Source organism: Phaseolus vulgaris, chromosome 3 (genome assembly GCF_051622355.1).
Source record: "Phaseolus vulgaris cultivar YP4 chromosome 3, ASM5162235v1, whole genome shotgun sequence".
In the NCBI taxonomy this organism is placed as follows: Eukaryota; Viridiplantae; Streptophyta; class Magnoliopsida; order Fabales; family Fabaceae; genus Phaseolus; species Phaseolus vulgaris.
The window spans coordinates 3,269,989-3,292,520 of NC_143500.1; the positions used below are offsets into that span (position 1 = coordinate 3,269,989).

The 22,532-nt window shown below is 32.3% G+C and overlaps 2 protein-coding genes across 7 annotated transcripts; both read right to left on the minus strand.

Annotated features, from left to right (window-relative positions):
* Positions 1–247: 247 nt before the first annotated feature.
* On the minus strand, positions 248–5,454 carry LOC137806106 (B3 domain-containing transcription factor VRN1). 3 transcript variants are annotated; one of them, XM_068606060.2, is made up of 6 exons: positions 5,189–5,454; positions 3,869–3,967; positions 3,563–3,784; positions 1,210–1,888; positions 918–1,117; positions 248–828 (listed from the first exon to the last, which is right to left on the minus strand). In XM_068606060.2, the coding sequence occupies exons 4-6, from the start codon at positions 1,700–1,702 to the stop codon at positions 460–462; spliced, it is 1,062 nt and encodes a 353-aa protein (XP_068462161.1). In that variant the 5' UTR covers positions 1,703–1,888; positions 3,563–3,784; positions 3,869–3,967; positions 5,189–5,454; the 3' UTR covers positions 248–459. The 3 variants fall into 3 exon arrangements, with proteins under 3 accessions (XP_068462161.1, XP_068462159.1, XP_068462158.1); XM_068606058.2 differs by lacking the exon at positions 3,869–3,967; XM_068606057.2 differs by lacking the exons at positions 3,563–3,784; positions 3,869–3,967.
* Positions 5,455–8,017: 2,563 nt separating this feature from the next.
* On the minus strand, positions 8,018–20,978 carry LOC137806107 (uncharacterized). 4 transcript variants are annotated; one of them, XM_090300311.1, is made up of 15 exons: positions 20,777–20,978; positions 19,813–20,212; positions 19,537–19,703; positions 19,298–19,437; positions 17,816–18,491; positions 17,525–17,625; positions 16,916–17,060; positions 16,751–16,819; positions 16,577–16,622; positions 14,802–15,253; positions 14,497–14,576; positions 13,404–13,539; positions 12,457–12,655; positions 8,540–8,622; positions 8,018–8,409 (listed from the first exon to the last, which is right to left on the minus strand). In XM_090300311.1, the coding sequence occupies exons 4-15, from the start codon at positions 19,315–19,317 to the stop codon at positions 8,284–8,286; spliced, it is 2,133 nt and encodes a 710-aa protein (XP_090156437.1). In that variant the 5' UTR covers positions 19,318–19,437; positions 19,537–19,703; positions 19,813–20,212; positions 20,777–20,978; the 3' UTR covers positions 8,018–8,283. The 4 variants fall into 4 exon arrangements, with proteins under 4 accessions (XP_090156437.1, XP_068462163.1, XP_068462162.1 ...); XM_068606062.2 differs by having other exon boundaries at positions 19,526–19,703; positions 20,777–20,972; XM_068606061.1 differs by having other exon boundaries at positions 8,507–8,622; positions 19,526–19,703; positions 20,777–20,970.
* Positions 20,979–22,532: the final 1,554 nt, after the last annotated feature.

Genomic DNA, 22,532 nt, shown 5'->3' on the forward strand with positions numbered 1-22,532 from the left:
ATTTTTCATTATTTTTCTCACATATATTTAAAATCAAACTAATCTAGATATAATCTATTAAAATCGATCTGAACAGAAGAGTTTAAAATCAAATCTTAACAGAAAAATCAGATTCAAAATTTAATTTTAAGCAGTCTATAGAAACATGCAGTAGAATGAAACCATTGTACTCGTGCAGGTGAAGCTACAAATAAATATAATTTCAGACTGAACTAAAATAAAACAAAACAGCAAAAGCACAAGCATGTCAACTCAGTTTTTGATGAACTAGATTGAACAATCTATTTACAACCCAAGTCAAAACCGAAATATATTTGTATCAGAACTACGATAACTAAGTTCAAATGTTTATGAACATGTAAAGCATCAAAGTTCCAAGTGAAGAATTAGATGAACAACAGATCACTCAGAAGCAAGGTCTAATTATCACAGTCTGCTATCAGGAACTAACTGTCCCTGCTAATTTCTAATCAGTTTCACTGTACTGCTTACACGATGCTGCAAATGAGGGTTCAAGAGCTTGGTGTGGCTCATATTTTGGCTCTGCTGCTGCACAGCAAGAGGAGTGTGCAACAACCCTGCATCCTCAGTTACCCGAAAAACTGTAACTTGCAGCTCAACTTCCTTCGTTCTAAGGAGCTCGAACACACAGACATCACCTTCCCCCAGATTGTTCTCCACCGTGAATTCGAACCATCCCTGGCTTAACTTGGCTCGACCTCCTCGGTAGAGACAGCGAACGGACCACTGTCGGCCATTGGACAATTGAAGTTTAATGAAACCTGATACCCCATTAAGATTCTTCTCTGCAAAGCATGAAGGCAAGTACTGGAAAACAGAAAGAACGGGAATTGAGTATGCAAGATAACATGCTGGAGAAGAATAGTGATACATATCAAATTGAAAAACATCTTCACCATTATGCATCCTCTGTACAAATAGGAGGGTCGCAGGACAACTCTGCAGAAAGGATTTGTGGGTTCAAATGCTTTTGATGCATTGATTGCCCTTTCTCTTTCTTCTGCTGTCACTGTTCTTTTCCTAGCAGATGCACTTTCATAAAACCTATAACGCATTTCTGCCTCCTCTTCATTTTCACCTGAGGGTTCCTCACCCTCTATAGTTCCACACACATTGGATTAGTAACAAAAGGAAAAAAATTCATCTTTTTGGTTACTAGACAAAAAGAAAACTGGGATAAAAACTTACGGGACTCTGATTTCCGCTTCTTTTTTGCCGTTTTGTTAACTGATTCTTCATTAGAATAGCGCAATTTTAATTCTTCGGTGGACCTTTTAAACTCGACAGCATTAAACTGAACACCTATGTCTCTGGTTGACTGGGTGCCTTGTGAATTTGCAGCCTTGGAAGAATAAGCACTCCCGCCATCACCCCAGTTTACGCGATTGAGTTTTGATCCGCCGTTGAACAAATTCTGCAGAGCTGGAGTATGGCTCTTCCCAGGTGTTAGTTGATCTCCAGATCCTGCAAAACCTTTGTTTTGCATGGCACCAGATGCAAGGTACGCAGGTGACAAATCCGACAAATCAATGGAGTCTACGTCTTCCATTTCCTCGAAAATATGATTGTAATTGGCATAGCAGGGTCCTTCGATATGGTTTCTTATGGCTGATTGGTAATTTAACTCAGCGGTACTCAAATTAAAAATATGAACAATGAAGGACGAATTCCCTTCATACATGAACACCAAAAAGTATCCAACACCAACGGAGTACCTTTGAACAAAATCTTGCCAACCATCAACAAACCAAATTTTGTTGTCTGCTTTCTTCAATCCTATTCGCCAGATACTACCATCAGGAACAGTGAGGGTAGCAATTGTAGAAAGCTGGGTCCCATATTTCCTCAGAAAAGTATCCGGAATCCTCTGAAATGCAAAAATACAGGTCAGGTTCTAAATACTAGTAAATACTAAAAATATAATACTCTCGGCCACTTCTCTTAAATAGTGTGTCCGTGTCAAACACACGTATCAGACACCAGAGTGAATCAATCAATCATGAGAAACATCTTTTTGCTCCAAAAATAAAAAACTAAAACATACTTGTACACATAAATCTTTATTGTCAAATTATATAATTCATAATTATATAATATATACGTGTCCCCGTGTCCTACATTTTAGAGATTATATTTATCTTTGTGTCCGTGTCCTATCAATGTCCGTGTTTGTACTACATAGAATACTAAAGATGTTATGATAATACTAATGGTAAGATTGGAAAATTCAACAATGAAGTGAAGAATGGGCAGATCGTGCCCTTCATCACCACCTAAACAGACCTCATCATCCCCACCTTCATGAACACCGCTTCGAAGGTATCTCCAATCTAGGGAAAATATCAGCTACTTAGCAGCAGTACTATTCTTGTTCTTATCTGTATTAGCTGCCCTAAACCTGTGTTTCCTCGTTAACTTAACTTCCTATTACTACTGAGTAATTCTCTCTTGCAATTTAGCATGCCTTTGTCATGGAAATAATTCTATAAGCAAGACTTTAAAGTGTATGCAATGTTATTAATGGCCGCAAGCCCAAAATCCACAACAAAAAATTAAGATGGATGGGATTGGGATTATAGTGGAGGCAAACAAAATACAGAACTTATAATAAAACAGAAAAATATAATCAATATAGAAAAACTGATAAATGGATGAAAAACTAGAAACATATAAAACTCCCCAAATGTACCACAATTTACAAATTAGCTGGATAATACCAGAAGTAGTATGGCATAAGTTCGCTAAAAAGATTAGATTTTATTTGTTTCAATTTATTTGTAAATAAAAAACCATATTTATGAAAACTAAAATAGGGGAAGAAAGTAGGATTGAAAATAAAAGAGAACACATAATTTGTTTTAATTTTTTTTAAAAGAACAATGATCGGATTTATTTATTTTTTGTTTAAAAGATAAAGAGTATGATTAGAAAGACCAAAAAAAGGATGGGAATAGAAAGAGAGAGAAAAAGAAGAGAGCTGAGGATGGATGGAAACAAAAACTAAAAAATAACAGAAGAGTCTCACTATCTGAGTCTGAGATTCCCTAGAGAGTTTCTGTCTGGTGATGTCTATAGGATAGTTACCAAGCAGTGTGAACAAGCCAAACCCAAAAAATGCTATAGTTTATATAATGAAAACTTTTATAGTTTATATAATGTATATTATATACATATAAATTTTCAAATTAATAAAAATTACTCAAATTAATAACATTCATAATTAACAATAAAAAGTCATAGGTGTCAAACAAAACACACAAGTAAACACCAACAGAAGTCAAATACAAGCCTCCTAGATAAGAATTATAAGTCATCGTCTGCTACAACCGCTACTCTATTATAACGCGCTATTTATAACCCTAATCACATCCTATGATTTTAATCACTATTACTATTTACTATATTATGTATAGTATATCTTAAGCTTTAAATAAAATAATATAAAACAAATAAATTGAGAAACTAAACTAGGTCTAACTTGAGGCACAACAAACCAAAACAAAAACATTTAAACCACATGGCCTAATCCCGAAAACCTAACCCCCTGGGAGGACTGGACAGATGCTAGATAAGTGTCAGCCCCTGTTGTTATAAAACCCTAACTCCCTCCCTAAGGAGCCTTTGTTGGAGCAGCCAAATCATCACTATCCTTCCTCCCCCATGAGTATTGTCAGTGAAAAACCATCTGGACTGAGACATCTAGAGTAGCTGTTCTTTGTCATGATGAGAAGCACTATTTCTGTTGCAATTTGGGCTCCAGCAACTGCAACAGCAAACTGATGACATTAGGAGACGCAATAGGTACATGCAACAGTACAATAGTGGCATTTTGCACACGATTAACTACTATGATCAAGAGGATTGTGTGACTGGGAAGGAAGAGGAGGCCCTTGATCTCCTAAGAATGGAAGTGTATTTTCACTCTGGAATGGAAAGTAAGAGTCACCTAAGAGAGGAGTTCAATAAACAAAAGGTTACATGAGGGCTAGGCTGTGAGTTTTCAAGGGTTAAAAAATAAAATAAATAAATTGCAGTATATAGCATCTTTGTCCTTTCAATAACATTTTAAAGATGTGTCTTCCACTATGGCTGTCAAGCCAATTGCAGAAACCATAGGCCACCACACAAAATTCAGCGCACATGCTCCACTAATACCTCTTTACCAAGAATCCACAAAACTATTCCACCATTGCCACCATTTGAAAACATTGAGTGTATAAAAGAACGAAACAAAAGATTATATGCGCATTTTGTTCCATAACAACATGTGATAAGGCTAATCGATATCGCAAATTGGGGTTACTACAGATCTCAATTTGCAAGACTTTTTATGCTACACTCAATGTATCACTACTCACAGACAATCATTCCATTCACTGCCAATCACACCACTATTGCATTATGTAGAGTAAAACCCCAAGTTCTGACTTCTCAATCCTAATTCATTTTCCCGACATATTTGGGACCATTAAGTTGACTTTCCCAAAAAGTCTAACCCTTTTTTCCATACTTTTCCTCTATGTATTTGCTCAATACCTTCTCTATTCTCTTTCTCTCTATTCGGAGTCTGCCTCTATTTGTGCAAATAAAGCCACCCATCATATCAGGATATTTTCAGAGACACCAACTGTTCAATCTTCACTCTGTTATGAGGGTAGTGATTTTATTAAATGTTTGAAACTTTAAGAATTGAGATATGTTTTTCCTTGAATTTTGTTGTTACTTTTATTTTAGACCTATGACTTTTTATCAACTATTAACATCCTCAATTTCGGTGTCATTAGTTATGTCATCCATGTATCAAGTATGTAGGTAATCAATAATAGTTCTTATGTTCAATTAAGAAAACCTTGTAAGCTTATATCTAATGCATGCATGGTGTTAAGTAAACTAACCAAACCCACTTTAATTCTAGAACCAACATTCAGCTCAACTCAAGGAAATAATATACAGAGAATCCATGAACAGCTCCACCCAACACAAATGCAAAGGTAAAAAAACTCAATCTTGGTGAAAAAGGGTCAGAAAAAATGGCAAAGACCCAGAAAGCCTTCTTCATGCAAGGCTCACAAACAACCCAAACCTAAAAATCAATAATATAGCATAATCAATTTCACACAAGAATAAAAAAAATAGAAACATTTGAATGAGAGAGAAAAAAAAGTACCAGTTGTCTGGATTGAATAGTGGTGGAGAGAACAAGCTTGTGGAAACAAGGACGAGCCATTGTGTGAGAGTGATAAGGTGTCAGCAAAGAACAAAAAGAGGAAGATTCAGAGCATTATTTGAGGACCCTTTAATTGAAAGATGAAAACTTTGGGAGGACTCTTGCTTCACACTCAGATCTACTCACTCTTCACCTTCTTCTCCACCTTCCCTGCTTTTGAGTCAAACAAGGATTTTTAAACCTTAAAAAAACCCCAACCCTGTGACCTAATTAAAAGCAACGAGTGCACCACTCGTCCGAGTCAACTCAGGCCCTTTATTGTTATTATTATTATTATCATTATATTACTTTTTTTGACAAAATTAATTTACGCATACAAGTTGTTAATTTGAGATGAAAAAAAATAAACATGAAGTGTTAAAGTAAATAAAACTGACTCTTAAAAGAAAAATACCAGAGTTTTTTAAAAACTTAATCATTTATATTTATGTTGAATAATGGTAAAGTATTAAAATTTAAAGAAAAAACAAAATACAATAAAAGTTATCCTAAAGTTAAAAAAAATATAAACTTTCTGCTATAAAAAAAAAAAAACTTTGTTCTGTAATATAAATATAGAGGTGAATTTTTCTTATCTAGGGGTGAATATGTGAAAAAAAAACATTACTCTCTTTTTAATAATAATAATAATAATAATATTGCAAATCATGATATTATAAATGTATTTGATTTGAACTGAAGGTACTGTTTTGTAAAAATTGTTACAAGTAGTACCAAAATTACAAAATTTGTGGATGATTACTATTAACAGTTACTTCTTTTTTTTTATGCTACTAACAGTTACGATTATGTATTAATTGCTTGTTAATTACATTTAATGAAATTTTAAATTTGCTATGAACAATTTCCTAATAAATATTGATTTTTTTTATATATATTTTTATAGTTTAGGCACATTTTATGTCTACCTATATATGTTTTTCTTTCTGATGTTAACACTTGTATCCTTGCCTGTGTTTTGTTATTATTTATAGTTAGTTTAGTGTCAAAATTAGAAAAAATTAATTAAAATATTCTCAATCAAGATAGTTATATTAAATTTTAATCTAAATTCAATCAATAATTTATTTTAACATTTTATAAATATGATAACTACATATAATATTTTTACAAATTATTTGTAATTTAATATATTATCAACTATATTTTTATTAATATTTTCCTTATTTCTTCATTCAATAGTTTACTTTATCTAAAAAATAATTTACTTATATATTCATAATTTACTTTTTGTTATATTTATATTATAATAAAAGGTTTAGGTGATTATAATATAACTTATATTTCTATCACAATTTTGTTTTTTTAAAAATATTTTGATAGGTTAAGAGATCATAATATTTATAAACTAATATTGAGATTAATTCTTAAATAATATGGTGTTTTTTATAAATTAAAACAAACCCATCAATTGAGAGCAAGTAGTCTAAAATCCTAAATTTTAAGTATTAATATTCTCATCTCAAGTCTTTTAAAATAGCATAGTTAGAAGCACAATTTATTTATTTTTTCATGAAATGTTTTCAAAGTTTTATAAAATACTAAAGTGATTTTTGTTTCTCTCACTTTTCTAATTTTGATATTATCAAAACTATAGACATACCTTAGAAAAAAAATTAATACTTATCATTTTGATTAAGTGCTAAAAAAAACATAGATTTTTTAAAGAATTTTTCAACCAAACATACTAGGAAATGATAATATTTTGTGTTCTAACCTTTGTGAACAAAGTTTCCCTATCATAGTTGTAGTCATTCCCTATCATTGAAAAGAATTGAAATATTTTGTGATGCTTCAAGAAGATGTGTGTTGAATTGAAATACTTTGTGATATTTCAAGAAGAAGAAGAAAAAAGGTTATAAAAAGTGTGTTAATGCAAGAAATGAGAATATAAACAAAGTTGAAATCTTGTGATGGAATTACCTACAATCTATAATTCATGATTCAGAAATTTGAGTACTCAAAACTACTTTTCATATAAATTCATTTTCTAATTTTGTTTCCACATAATCTAATTTGGAATGACAAATCTTATAAATGTATTATTTTATTTTTTAGATAATATTCATTCAACATTTTTTAAAAATCTGAAAAATAATAAAAAGAAAGAGTAATATGATTTTTTTTAACTTATTGGAAGTGGTAAAATAAGATGGGATGAAGAAAGACTTTTAAATGTTACAAATATTAATAAAATTTTGTCTTAATTTTTTTAAAAAAAATTGTGAATTTTTATTAATAATTAATTAAGTAACGCCTAGTTTATCAGTTTTGGAAATATAACACTGATTAATAATTGCAGCAACGAGTACTTAAAATTGCTAAAGTACAAATTTTATAATTCCATAATTTAATGTTGTGTAATTTTTTATCAATAATATATTTAAAAGCTTTTAGGTCACATATTAGCACTTCCTCTTATTTTGTTACTGAAAAAATATATTAAAGTAAAAAATATATTATGTATAATAAAGTATACATAATATAACTTCACAAGATACTTCAACAAATTTTAACTGGTAAAAAATTATACATCTATAGAAATACATAATCGCTATTTATTTTACTTATGTATAAAGTAATAAAATATGTTAAAATTTATCACTATGTTTATTATTTAATATATTATGTTTATATAGTTGACCTTATATATAATTTAATTAAAATCAATATTTACTTTGATAAAAAAATAACATGGAATTCTTAAATTTGTTAACTGGTACATCAATCAATTGTAAATAATTAGAAGTTAAATAAAGGAATGATAAATAAAGAAAAACCAGCATGGAATGATCTGATTTTCACTAATACATTTCATGAGTCTGTCACATACAAAATCTGTGTTATGATGAGTAATGCACTGAGAAAACAATGAGTTTTCCACAAAAATGCATGCTTCTGTACACACTATGTTTACAAAACAATTCCAAAAAAATCCATGAATTATGACTCTTGTTCTTGCTTTGAAAATGACTACTAGCCATGACATTCTCATGAACAGAGCTTGAACATCAGATGGTGGCTGTTAAGGAACTCTATACAGGTTGGTGAACATGCATATTCTCATGAACACTAATGACAACATTCCTCAACTCAGGAAAGATGGATATGAGTAGAAGTTCAAGTATTGCATAAGCAAGTTGCTTCACACATATGGAAGACTACAATGAAATAGAATAAAACAAGTGTGAGTTCAGAAGAAACACAAATTGTGTTTGGAAAAAATAAGATCCAACAGAAGAAAGAGTCAACAGTTACCGAGTCAATACATCAATGGGAAAGAACTTTAACCTGAGTAAAGTAATATATATCACTGGCACAACGTTTGTACTGCTTCTGACCAATTAAGCCAACTAAAGCTGTTGGAGCTCCATCTGACAAAAATGGAGGCAACTTCATGCATATTATCAAAGTGTAGGGATGTAAATGTTTGCTCTAAATTTCATAAGGTTACAAAGACCAAGTTTAGAGAATAAAACAAGAGATATATAAGAAAAGATGATATATTTTTATTACAGGAGTCCCTTTTGTAGAAGATAAGTAATAATTAAAAATCACAACTAAAAAGAGATATAACAGTGGTTAACTCAAAAACTCCTTAAAAACAAAGAAAATGTCAAACAAACTCTTCATGATGTTTGCTAAGATTCAGTTTAAAGGCATAACTGAATGCAGACCCCAAGAGACTTATGTATTTTATGAATTACTCTATGTTGAGTGCCTTGTTGACACATCGGCATTCAAGTTATTGTTTTAGTCTAGTTTTTTTTTAATTTGTAAACTTTGCATTCAATTCCTATTTTCACTGTTTTCGCAAAACTAGGGGTTGGTTAATAAATACATGTTCCTCCAAGTATCCATGTAAAAATGCTGACTTTACATCTAGTTGAAAAATAGGCCACTAATTGAGTGCTGCCAATGGAACTACCAACCTGATTGTGGCATGTCTTGCAACTGGTGAAAAATCTTCTGTGTAATCAATCTAATACTGTTGTTTGTAACCCTTAGCTATCAACTATGTTTTGTACTCAACCTCTTCACCATTTTCCTTCAGTTTTGTTTTGAAAAACCCACTTCACTCCTATGGTAATGTACACAATCTCAAGTACAACAACTTCTTTCAATGAAATCAATCTCATCATCCATAGTTTTTCTCCATTTTTTCTTATTTAAAATCAGTTTCAAAAAGGTTGTAGGTTCACATTCTAAAAACAGCAAATGAGTGATAGGATCTTCAATTCTGGTCACCTCATAATCAGACATTCATGCAGGCTTTCTTCTTGCACTTTGAGGTCTCTCCTCTTCAAATGTGGCTGTTGGAATTTGTTGTTCTTCTAGCTCCCTTGGTTTCAAGTCTCATATCCATTATCTCCATCAAAATTCTTAAGAATTTTCTTTGTTGCATATACGATATTTTCCTAGAATCTTTCTTCATTAAAATCAACATCACAACTAATAATAGTGGTAAGATTATAAAGCTTATACGCTTTTGACTGACACTCAACACCAAGAAATATACATTTTTCACCTTTGTTATCAAACTTTGATCTTTTTGGGTTGGTAAGCTACATACCCAAAAATCCTGAAATGATCTACATTTGGTTTTATTCTTCGCAACATGTGAGATTTCTATTTAGAATGTGGATGCTCCAGTTAACAATTTCAGGTCAAAAACTTTTTGAAACACTATTCTTAGTCAAGTGGCTCCTCACTGTGTTGAGAATGATTCTATTTTTCTCTCTCCAAGACACCATTTTGTTGTGGTGTAACGATATTGTAAACTCCTTTCATATTCCACTCTTCCCCATGGTTTGTTTGAATTGAAGAGACTTAATAGCACGTTTGTTAATAAAAATTTCATAACCACCTTTGCTAATAAAAATTTCATAACCTTTTTCTTGTAATTGACCATCACTTAACAAGTTGTTTTTCAAGTAGGGACATAAAGCACATTAGAAATTGTTTCTACAAAACTATTCTTGGTTTTTATCTTAATATCACCTTTCCCTATCACTTTTCATAGTAGAACTATCACCAAAGCACATAGTAGAATGAAAATTTTCATTTAAATATAAAAAAGTGGACTTACTTCCACTCATGTGATTACTACAACCAGTGTCTACATACCAAATGTATGCCTTGCTATCTTTTGCATTTTCAGCCATCAAAAAGGTTTCTACTTCTTTTTCCTTGACAAAATTTGAATTTTTCTCCTTTTCATTAAGATTAGGTAGTCTAGTATAACATTCATAGGCAAGATAATTTTATGATATCTAAAGAAATCTACCTTTGGTTTCTTATGATCTCTTCCTCTATTTTTGCTGTGAAATTGGTCATTGTTGCCTTTAGAGTTCATGCTAAAAAACCCAATTTCCTGGAATTCCATGTCCTGTATTACCTCTACCTCCATATGTTCCTTTAAAATTGTTTGGATGAGTATTTGTAGCTTTAAATGATTGCTCCTCCATTGTTGAACTTTTGTTCATCTTTTGTTCATGGGCCAACAAAGAACTTTGAAGCTCATCAAGGAAGAGAGCATCAATAGCACTGGATTCTTCATTTGAGTATACCCCATGGTCAAACTTTGGTGTTAATGAGCATATAACTTTTTCAACAATGGTTGTGTCATCCATCTTCTGACCGCCAAATCGTACATTGTTAGCAATACCCAAGGTCCTTGAACAATAACTAGTTAAAAATTCACCTTCCTTCATCTAAAGGACTTCAAAGTCTCTTCTCAAAGCTTGAAGTTGAGCACGTTTCTTGATATTTTTTTCTTCATTGAATCCCAAATATCCTTAAAAGTATCTTTGCTACTAATAGTTTCGAGGATAAAATATTCAATGACTTGAAACAGATAATTCTTGCCTTCAAGTCTTTTAATTTCATGGCATCAAGCTCCTTTGTTATGCATATGCAAGAGCCACTATTTGCTCAAGAGATTCTCCATCAGAATGCTAATGACCATCAAATCATGGAATGACTAGTTGTACAAAGTTTTCGGAAGCCATAAGTGGGATAGTTATTTTCTTCTCTCCTTTCTCACAATCTCGTACTACTATATTTCACCTCTCTCCTTTTTTAACACTTTAAATTTGCTATTATTATTCAAGCTTTGATACCACTGATAGAAACAGAAAAAATAAGTGTAGATAATAGAAAACGAGATATGAATGAAAAGATGGATAGTTGTATTCAAAATAGGAATCCTTTTTATTGGGAATGAGTACACAACTAGGGTACAAAATAAAACGTTACAAAAACAAAAAATGTCAACACACACAAGAAACCAGAAAATACCATAACATTCAATCATGTTCATCAGCAATAAAGCTATCATGTTCAAAAGAAAATCTCTTAGAATTTGGACTTAGAACCTACATAATCCTTCAAAACCAGTTTGTAAATTAGAATTGTTCAACTAACGAAGGTGACTTCACAACACCCCTTACGCATAAGATAAACTCTGGTCACACCTAAGATTATGGACCTTGAGCATGGCAATACAATTGGCCAAAGTAAGGAAACTTGAATAGATTCTAATACCATTAGAATTTGGACTTAAGGCTAACTTAACCTTGAATTTTTGACTTGTATGATGATGACTTCCCAAACATAATAAGTGAAAGATTGAAACCAAATCACCAAAATGTAGAAATAAAAACTAAAAGAAAAGACACATAATAACTTTTTGTTTAGAAAAGAGTTTCTAGAATTCTAATGTTAGGATTCTAAGTTCTACATTAAGTAGGAATGAGTAAGATGGACAATATATAAAAAAAGAAAACACACTAACCCACCCACTATCTTAAGGTTTTGAGTTGGTGGTGGTGTCTTGGTCTAACTTATATGTAATGCTTGTGAAGGAATTTTTTGTTCATATACGCAATGAAGTTAATCTCAAATTAACTATAATGGAACCATAATTTTTGGAAGTTGGTACCTTTTGAGTACTACATAATCAAAGCTTATAATGCCTTTATTTACTTCTAAATTACATAATTTGATGAACCACACGGGAGGCAATTACACAAAATAAACCTTGATGGTGTCTACGCACATTGGTTAAGTTTGAATAGGGTATTTGTACTAGCCTTAGAAAGAAGATAAAGAGAGAAAAGAGAGAAAATAAAGTTTCAAAAGAGCAAGAATATTCATCAATCTATTTAAATGCACTATTTTAGGACTGTACAGAAAATACAACTAACCAAAGAGAAATTTCTTCAAATCATTTGCTCTACGAATAGCCTCAAGCTGAAGCTCGAAAGATCCTGACTGTGATTTGGACATCCTGCTTCCGCCAGATTCACTTATGCTTGGTAAAGGCTTTTGATAATATGCACTGCCACCAATGAACAGCTGAGGGGTCTGTACTCTTAAAAAAAATGTACCACCAGGCCAGAGAATCTGCAAGCATTATGCAGACAACAAGAAACATTAGCACAACCTATTGACTACTATTTTATAATGTTTCCTCTGAACAAAATAATGGGCCTAGGATATTAAGCTAATAGGTTGGACAGATTCACTTCACAGAATTTTTTTCCCCTTCTTTTTTTATTTTACTTTTGTATCAGAAACTATTGAAATAAAACTATAATAGGAGGATAAGATTACACAGAAGTCAAAATTAAAAGAGCACAAAACAAAAACTGCAAAAAACAAGAACAAGCAATGACTTTAAATCAAAAAAGCTTTCCAATCTTGCATGTCTACTAGAAACCACCTATATTCAAAGTAGGAATTTGAAGTGTTTGATGAATATTTGGTGTTCTCTCAACCTGAAGCAGTTTCATTTTATTAGTTTTTAGAACTTCAATGGGAATAAATAGAGTATAGCTAACAGTACACAGCTTATGCATTGCTCTGGTTTCTTTAGCCAAGTCCAAATTTGAGAATTTTAAAGGCAACTTTTGTCCTTTTTCTTGTATGATACAAGATTATCTCTATGGCTTCTTGGCTGAGTTGAAGAGAAATTTTGTACTGTCAACTATCTATTAACAAACAGCCACTAAAACAATCCAGTGCTTTAGATGCGCAGATCAAATTGAGGAATGATGTGTTTGGGTGTGATCTAGTTAATTTGCATAAAAAAGACTCCAGGAAAGTATACAATTTCCCAGCAAAATGTTTAAAAATTTGGTTCAATTCTTACATCTTGGAGCCACCGAATCCCCTGGGCAATGGTATCCTCTCTGCGAAGCCAATGAATCTCCCTTAGGATCCAATCATCAATAGCATCTTCCATCACCACCTGTAATATCTGTTTTGAAATCCAAAAGACCTGTCTTCTGCATCAACAGAAATGGGAACTAGCAGTAGTAACCTAGCATCCTGGATATTAATCAACAGCATCACAGCAGTTCATATATTGCTCAGTAAAATCAAATTAACCTAAATTTGAAATCTAATTACTCAAGGAAAACAAATGATATCCAGAAGAAAAAAATGGCACCATGGACAATGGGTCCACCAAAAACGAAAGCATTCAAGTTCAACTACACTTTAGATATCATGTACAAATAAATGATAGATTCATGATGGAATCCTTGTATGTGACAATCACAACAAAGAAACATATTATACATAGAATGTACATAGAGATGAGCCTAGGCCCATATAGTAAAATACATCTAACACCTAAATACCTATTATAGAATTGTCTCTGAGAGTCTACATTTTAACATTATGACAGAAAAATATGTAGAAATGAATATAAAAGTCTAAAGATACTTTCTCTTAATTAATATGGAGATGTTGAGACTTTTATCATTCTCTATTCACAACAAGAACCAAGTACTTGAACACTGTATCTAATACTCCTCGATGTGGGACTTAGATAGCCTATAATATCTAAGTGCTTATCATTTTACTTATAAGAAGTATAGAGTTGAGTAAACTTTAACTTGAGGCGAGTGTCAAAATATATGAAGATATCCAAAATATCTTGGTCATATGTAAAAAAAAATCATTAAAATTAGTATCCTATTTTGTTAGATCATGCTTAGAATAAATAAGGATTTGTGCTTGAGGATCATTAAAACTCTATATTCTCTCCCTCAATACTTAAATCTAAGTTCAACATCTCTAAACATGCAAAGTTTCATGTCTTAAATAACTCAATGTAGAAAAAACATAAACCAATAGAAGATTCTTTAAATTGGCATATAAAATTTAAAGCTTTTAGGCAATATACAGACAATAACAGTCACCTTGGAAATATAGGAAGACCAAAAAGATTACAATACCTTAGCCAACCTCTTTTCTTAAGCTGAAATACATTGTCAACCAAATTCAAAATAGGGACAGTCACGTTAGGTGGGGTCCACTGCAAAAAATTGTTAATATTATTAAGGTTAATAGTGTCTTCTAAACCAAAAATAGAAACGTTAAATTGATCCATTTGTTGTACATTTTGAAAATGTCCAAATGGGTCCCATAAAGCTAATGCATAACTTAAGCATACATCAATAAGTAACAGCAAACCAAATATCTCAATCAAGAAGTGTGATGTGCAAAACAAAAAGGAGAGCAATCCAAGCTAACTACAGACCTCAGGTGGAACTCCAACTGGATCCTCCATATTGTCGGGAACTGGATTGAAATTTGTAGCTGGAACATCCTTTCCAACCTTAGCTTCCATTGGTACATCATGTTTTCTATCTAGATCCAAGTTAGCAGATTCATTATCATGGTTTATTAGCAGTTGTGAATCTTCCTTTGAGCTCAATTCATTTTCAGAATTCCACTCATTCTCTTGTGCTTCTTTATCAATATTCTCATGACCAAAATTAGCTTCCTTTTCACCTTCCTCATTATCAGAGCTTAGCGCACTCTCTGCATTAGTTTGCCTTGGAACACTTTTATCCACCTCATCCATGTTCCAGGACATGTTATGATTGGTTGACGTAGTAGGGGATGATGAACCAACAACTTTTCGAATGAAACCATCTGAAACACCTTTAAATTGTCGTACAATATCATCCACGGCATCATCTACATTGACTGTCAATATAGAAAAATTGAGCATTATGGCAGGAACTCATTTACTAACAACAGAAAAAAACAGGAATATAGCTTGTAACAATAGGTATAAAACCCCTTAGTTAAACTGAAACAGAAAACAAAGATAAAAACATCAGCACATATCTACTGGTTAACCAACCTCCCTTCCCAAAGGGCCAAAAACCTAGAGACAATTTCTTGCCTAATTCCTATTACCTATTCTTCCCATTTACCTCTCTCCCCAAACCAAATTTCTTCCCTATCCTGATTTGCGATTGTAACATAAGCATTCACTTATACAGTATTTGAATATGTCCCATTCTGTCCTCTTATGTCCTTACCTGCATGTGCTAATTCTCTACCTCTACCTAGTAGCATAGGTGTTCAATAAATAATAGGGGCTATATATCACTTTATAATTTGAATTATTAAAGTTGCATTATAAAGTATTAGTATAAATAAAATTAATCTTTCTTAAAAACAAATTCAAATAAATTGCATCACAAATTAAATAAAATTAGTCTTCTTATAAACAATTTTAATTCCATAAGTGTAAATAAGAAACATAAATCATCAAAATATAAACAATTCTTCCACAAAGATCACTAAATACTTGTACTACTGTACCTGTTAAGCGTGGGATTTTACATAGGCATATCGTGGGTAAAATTTTCTTGTTATTCGTAAGTAAGTTTTGAGAGAAAAGTGAATGTGGAAAAAACTTAATTGTGGAAAAGAAACTACCAAAAACATACAGTTTTCGATCAGATTTTCTGAGTTTAGCATGGTAACCCTAGGTAACAATCCCATAGCCTAGTTTGTGTTTTTTTTTTTCCTTTTTTTTTCACCTTTGTCAGTTTCATGATATTTTTTCACTTCTTTTTACATTCTTTTGGGATATTTGTTTCCCAGTCCACATTAGCCGCATATGTTCTCTAATTACTACTTCCCTAGAACCGTGTTTACTAGAAAGTACGATGTGTTATTGGGATGGCTTAGATCCTAGGTTTCGTTGATACCAACATTGCCCTTATAAGAGTACATATTGGGATTGAGAAAATAATCAAGTTCAAAGCAAATGCAAATTGGAATTGCAAAAATAATAAGTTCAAAGAATATTGAAGTCAAACAATTGCCAACCATTTCAAAAGCATCTTATGACCAGAAACAAGCTACAAATGATGATTATTGAGTTTAGGAATTTGAGATAAAAAGGAGCAAGCTACAAATGATGATTGTTGAGTTTAGGGATTCGAGAGAAAATAATACATTGTTTATAGATGCAACTCTATTATTTATAAATTCTGTTTAATCGATATATACCTGCCAGGGTTCTCATCATTGAAGAAGATTTCCCAAAAGAGTAGTTCTTCGAGTGAAAAAAGGAAAGAAAAAGGTGCTTAGATTGCCATTTTCCACATATTTATGGACCAAAAGAAAATGATATAATTGTCACTTATCTAATGTTACAAAAAGAAATACCAAGCAGATACAAACCTTTGAGGAAACACTTAAAAAGTCCCACACTTCATGTTGTTCAGCAATATTAGCTATTGATAGGAGATCCTGAAGCAAGACAGTATATTTAATGTAAAGATATCATATAGATGCTAAAAAACACATCAGAAATTATTGAGGATTGTAGAAAATTACTCAAAATACCTGGAGATATTTATCAAACTGAATGCATCTCTGATAGACAAAGGCATCCTCTGTGCTTGAGGAAAATATCCTTTTGGGAGGCAAATGTAGCAAGTAATTGGGAATATCTTTTAGATGTCGATGCAATCGCTCAAAATTCCTGTATCTGAAAATCACCTAAAGAATGTTAGTGATGTTGAAGCATAAATATAAACAAGGAACAAAGCAATTTTGGAACTCTATCATATGTACTCATTATTATTATAGATTGGTTTAAACTTCAAAATAGGGAAAAGAGATGGTTTAGTTATTAGGAAAACTATCCCAAGAATGTACTCATTCATTTCACATTATTTTTATTTACTTTTAAGAGAATGTGATTGTTACAAAGAGAGGAGTTGAATGCAATTATCATGATAGTAATTAATAAAATATTTATTTTCTCTATCTTCCTTTTTCAACTTAAACAATTGGGTGTTCCTAATATATTACTATATTGTTAAAACATTAAACATTACAATTTACAACCACTATAAACCCAAGTAAACCTGTCTAAAATTATCCAAATTGAAACAAACATAACTTATGCACTCCCACTATTATAGAAATGAAGGAAAGTAAACCCTCTACCTTCTTCTAACAAACCAAGTTTTCTCTAGACCGTCAGTCACTGCAATTGAATATACAGCAAAAGAAGTGGATCCTAGTTTCTCAAAATATGCTCCCATCACCTGTAGTGTGCAAGTAGACAACAAACAACAATCAAACTGAATAAAAGCAACCACAGAAAAATATCCCATCTATCATGGCTTCAATCCCTTCAGATTTGTTAGAGTGAATATTATATAGGCTCCAAGTTTACTTACATTTTACATAGTCTATAAATCAAAAGTTGCAACAATATCAGACAAATGTGCATACCCGACACCGAAGCTTTGGAACAAGATGTCCCTCTCTTTTAACAACCATGTCAGAACCAATCTTTCCGCGAAATCCCTCACCATGTTTCTCAGATTCAGGGTTGTGGAACTCTGACCTCGGGGAGGACACCTTAAGAGGATGTTGGTTTCCCAGGAGAGAAGCACTGTTGGATCTCTTTAGATCTTTATATTTTTCAGAAGTGAAGTCCTTGGTATCCTTAACTTCATCAACATGATGGTCTACTTCAGAACAGAGTTCCTTGTCAGCATCTGGTGCAGACTCCGACCTATTTGAGCCTACAACATTGAGGAGGGGATCTGAACCCACATAATGCAGAGAACACGTTCCTTCTGGAGTTGCATCAGTAGCAGGACATTTCATAGAAGGGTCCTGAGACCCGGATTTGGTACTTTTATGTTGTTTCCGTCTATAATTCCTTCCTCTTGCCCACATGTTCTCCAGATTCTCAGGTGTAAGAACTTCAGTTCTTCTCTGGGTTGCAGCCTCTAGCATTTGTGCCCAATCAGCAGAGCCTGTATGGTTATCATGTCCACCCCCAGCACCAGAATGGCCATGATTATGAGTTGTATTGGTTGAATGTTCACATACCCCCAACCAACTTATACCATCCTCATTAAGGAGCAGTAGAAGGGATTCAATTAGCTCATTGATGTACCTGATCATTGAGAGAAATACATTTTTATGAAAGCAAATTGGAATAAATTAGTTAAATGTCAATGAAACTTCAATCTTAGATAGCCAGTAACAGGTTTCTTTTCTAATCAAAAGTAATAGTGCTTTGCATCACTATACAGGTTGCAATGCCAACCAAGTTAGCAGTACAACCTGTACCAATCATATACAGTTAAAAGAAATACAAAAGTGTGGGAGAGACTAAACCAAAACCCACTAAGAAAATCTGTAATGTGGGAAACCACATCTATCTTTACAAAAATCAGAGACGATACAAAGAGGCACTCTACAATACTTGTGCATTAAGATGACTGATAGGACGCCCAAATCTATTATTTCAAAAAGGACTCACAATTAGTAGATGGGATCATGGGCACATTCTTCTTATGCATACTTAAAGAACCCATTCCTCAACCCAACTCTTAGTACCCTAAATCACATATATTTCCTCTTGGCCATAGATGTTCAAATTTGTTGTCTAGCTACTGCCAGGACGTACCAGTAACACAATACTTCGATCTACTCTTTCATATTTCAACCTTGAAACTCATCAACCAACAACAGCCAGAACAAAACCATGGTAGCAACTAGGAAGGTTTTTTATGTCCCATATATACCAAGTCTGATCAGAAACCTCACCCCTAAAGACAGACAAACTTTAAGAATTTCAGATTTCTATCTAAAAATATTGGTAAAGGAAACCCTTCAACAGGTTATGAATTGTTAAGGCCCACCTCCCTGACAAGAAAGACTTAAAGGAAGTGAAATTTAAGACAGAATTCAACTTACCCTGGGCTTGCCAAATTCATGACAGGTTGCAATATCAAACAAGTTAAAAGTTCCCGAGCTATACATCGAATTACAGGACATTGAGCTTCTCGTTTTCTCAGTACTGTAGTTAATAATCCACTCGTTAGCCTCTGGAGAACCTAAAGAGAGAGAAATCTCATCAGATGAGGTATGAGATATATTTTACCAAAGTAAAAAATAGACAACATCTGGACACTCCACTCACACCTTGTACTCACTCTCTGGAGATATTAGTGCCGGATGAAGCTCCTTAGAATTCAACAGATGAAACTTCAATCTTTCATCCCTCTCCTCAGAGGATAAGGTTAACATGACATCAACACCTATAGCATCTTGATTTCTTCTGAAAAGGTCTATATGATCCCCTATTAAATCAACTATGTCCCTACAATTATAAATGACACATAATACAACCAGTGATTTTGTTTATTTCAAGAACTTCCCAAATTCCTTTCTTCTGGGAGCAAATAATAAATGAGAGGTAAATAATGTACCTCGTGAGTAAGTCAACAAGGTTTATCTCTTTAACCCTCACTGACACTTCAGCAATAGCGTCCATGATTAAGTCTCGTATCATCTCAGGAAACTCCATATCTGGAGTAATGTCAGAATACCACATATTTATCACGAAATCCTTCAATATCAGATCAATGAAATCATTCAAGGCAGCCTCCACAACAGGAGAATCGATCTTCTTCCATTTGGGAGGGTGAGGAGAAGAAGAGAGTTGTTCATCATTCAGAGGCAGTTGATTTTTCTCCAAGTGAGATAGATAAGGCTGTAATCTTGGTGGCTGAACCTTCCAACGGAGTTCCACCTTGTTCAAAAGAATGCGCAGAGAAGCAACAAACAGAATGGACATGGGAAGATTCATCCACATAGATTTACTTGTATCTGTGGTGAACAAACAACAACAACAAATAAATGAAAACTGGAAGTCTTAAGAGCATAACCCCGATAATGAAATAACAAACATAAATAAACCAAGCACCGGATACGAAGATGAGAAGTATCAATAAAAGACTAAGTTTGAAGTTTTGAGGTAAAACTTCACTGGAAAAATGAAAAAACTTAGATGCAATTCCTTAAGTACTTTTAGTGTTGTTCTATTATCAGAATAGAAGTTTTGCTCAAATAATCTGCATAATAAAACCTTTGCATTGAAGATCAGCATAACTTACCAAGTTCAAACTCAAATTCTGATTGAACTATAACACCAAAAGCACTTAAGGGTATGCATGCATCTAAGTTTGTTCCTAGAAAAACGACAAGTCTGAATCACCGTCTCCACATTTGCAATCTTAAGGCAAAACCCAGATGGGAAAATGGCAAGTTTCAACCGAAGACTCAAAATTTGGAGTGTTGAAGCAAAACCCAGATAGAAAAACAGCAAATGCAACATCAAGGAATCATTGTTAATGTAGAAAAAATAACATGATGGAAATAGGAATAACTTACGAGTGAAGAAATAGGAAATGGCGAATATACAAAGAGCCCACCAGAGAAGACGGAGCTTGGCCTCTTCAATGAGATCATAGATGATGTCCATGGTGGGTGTGGGCGTTAGAGGACCCATCTTGTTCCCTCTGTAACTAAAAGCGAACACCTTGCCACTTTCAAATATGCATGACAATTTCACTGCGACAACCTCGCTATCTTTGTTCGGTTTCAGTTTGTTGCCTATTTCTATATCAGCTTTAATTAATTAATAAATTAAGGTTTTTTTATTAACTTTTAATCTAAATTAAAAATTTAGAAATTAACCAAAGTATAATGAAGTCCAATGGGTTGCTCAATTGTTTTTTTCTGCACTCTCCAAAAATCTATCTTCACTCCTTTTCATTCAAGAGTATTATGAGATGAAGAAATGTCCTTTCCAAAATAAAAAATAAAAAACATCATGGTAATATTTGTTAGTGTAGAAAGAAATTTTAGAATATACTTGTAAAAAAAGCAACCAATATATTATCACATATGATAATGTTGTTTATTTTTATAATATATGTTTTTAAAAGATAAAGTAAATAGTCTACGTTAAATTGGATTTATAATTTCATACTTTTAAGATTTAGTTATTGAACGATAATCTTATTTTAAGTCTTGTAACTCAATTGAATTACTTGATTAACATAAATTTTTTTTCTTATAAACAAGTAATCAAATCATAGTTCTTGGGTCTAATCCAATAATACATATGTAACCTACAAACTTAGTTTTAAACAAAACATTTTTAGTATAAATTCTCACACTAGCTATCATTTTTGAGTTAGTGTTGATAATAATAACAAACAAAATAAAGGAGATAAGGGAGAGAGACAATACTCATAAAAATGTATAGTGGTTCGTTTATCATAACAAATCACGTCTATAGTTGTTCACCAACAAGTCAAGTTCAACTAGACAAACTAATGTTGCAAAGTCTATAGCATTTTTTATGCTCGTAGTCACTCCTAACTAAGTATTCTTTACTAAGTCATTCTTTGCTTAACTGAGTATTCTTTAAGCACCTAGCACTTATTGCTACTCCTTTGAGTATTATTTGTTAAACAATCACTCCTAGCTTAAGATATAAAAGTTAGGAATTTTAATGATCAACAAATCCTTGGGTTTGATCACTAGAGAGGATTGTGTTTGATGATTAATACAAATTTATGTTTTCTCTCCTAGTTCAAATGTTATTTCACTCTAAGAAGGAATTACATCTTTTGACGAATACAATGAGTAAGTACTCTCTCTTCTACGTGTTTGAATGAACATTTTTAGTATATATATACATGTGTGTATTAATATACATATATATATATATATATATTATTGCATGAACTTTGTAATGTAGATTGAAGTTCACCCGATCATCTAGTGTTCATTACTAATGTTAGATGTTTCATCAACTTTTACATATTATGGATAAATCAGATAGATAACTAAATTTGGAATCATAAATAATTTCTAGAGATATAATGTATCAAAGATTAGTAAATTTGCATGATCATATACACTTTAATTGATTAAACAAAACAAAAAATTATATAAAAAGTTTTATATTCTACAAACATTCACATTTTAGAACATAAAAAAATGAAACAAAAGGAACACATTGCAATTTTATAATTATATTATATATGTTTTCATTACATGATTTTGAAATGTTTCCTTGTGAAGAGAAGAAAAAGTTAAGGAGTATCAAGGTTTTCCATAAAAGCTTTCAATCAAT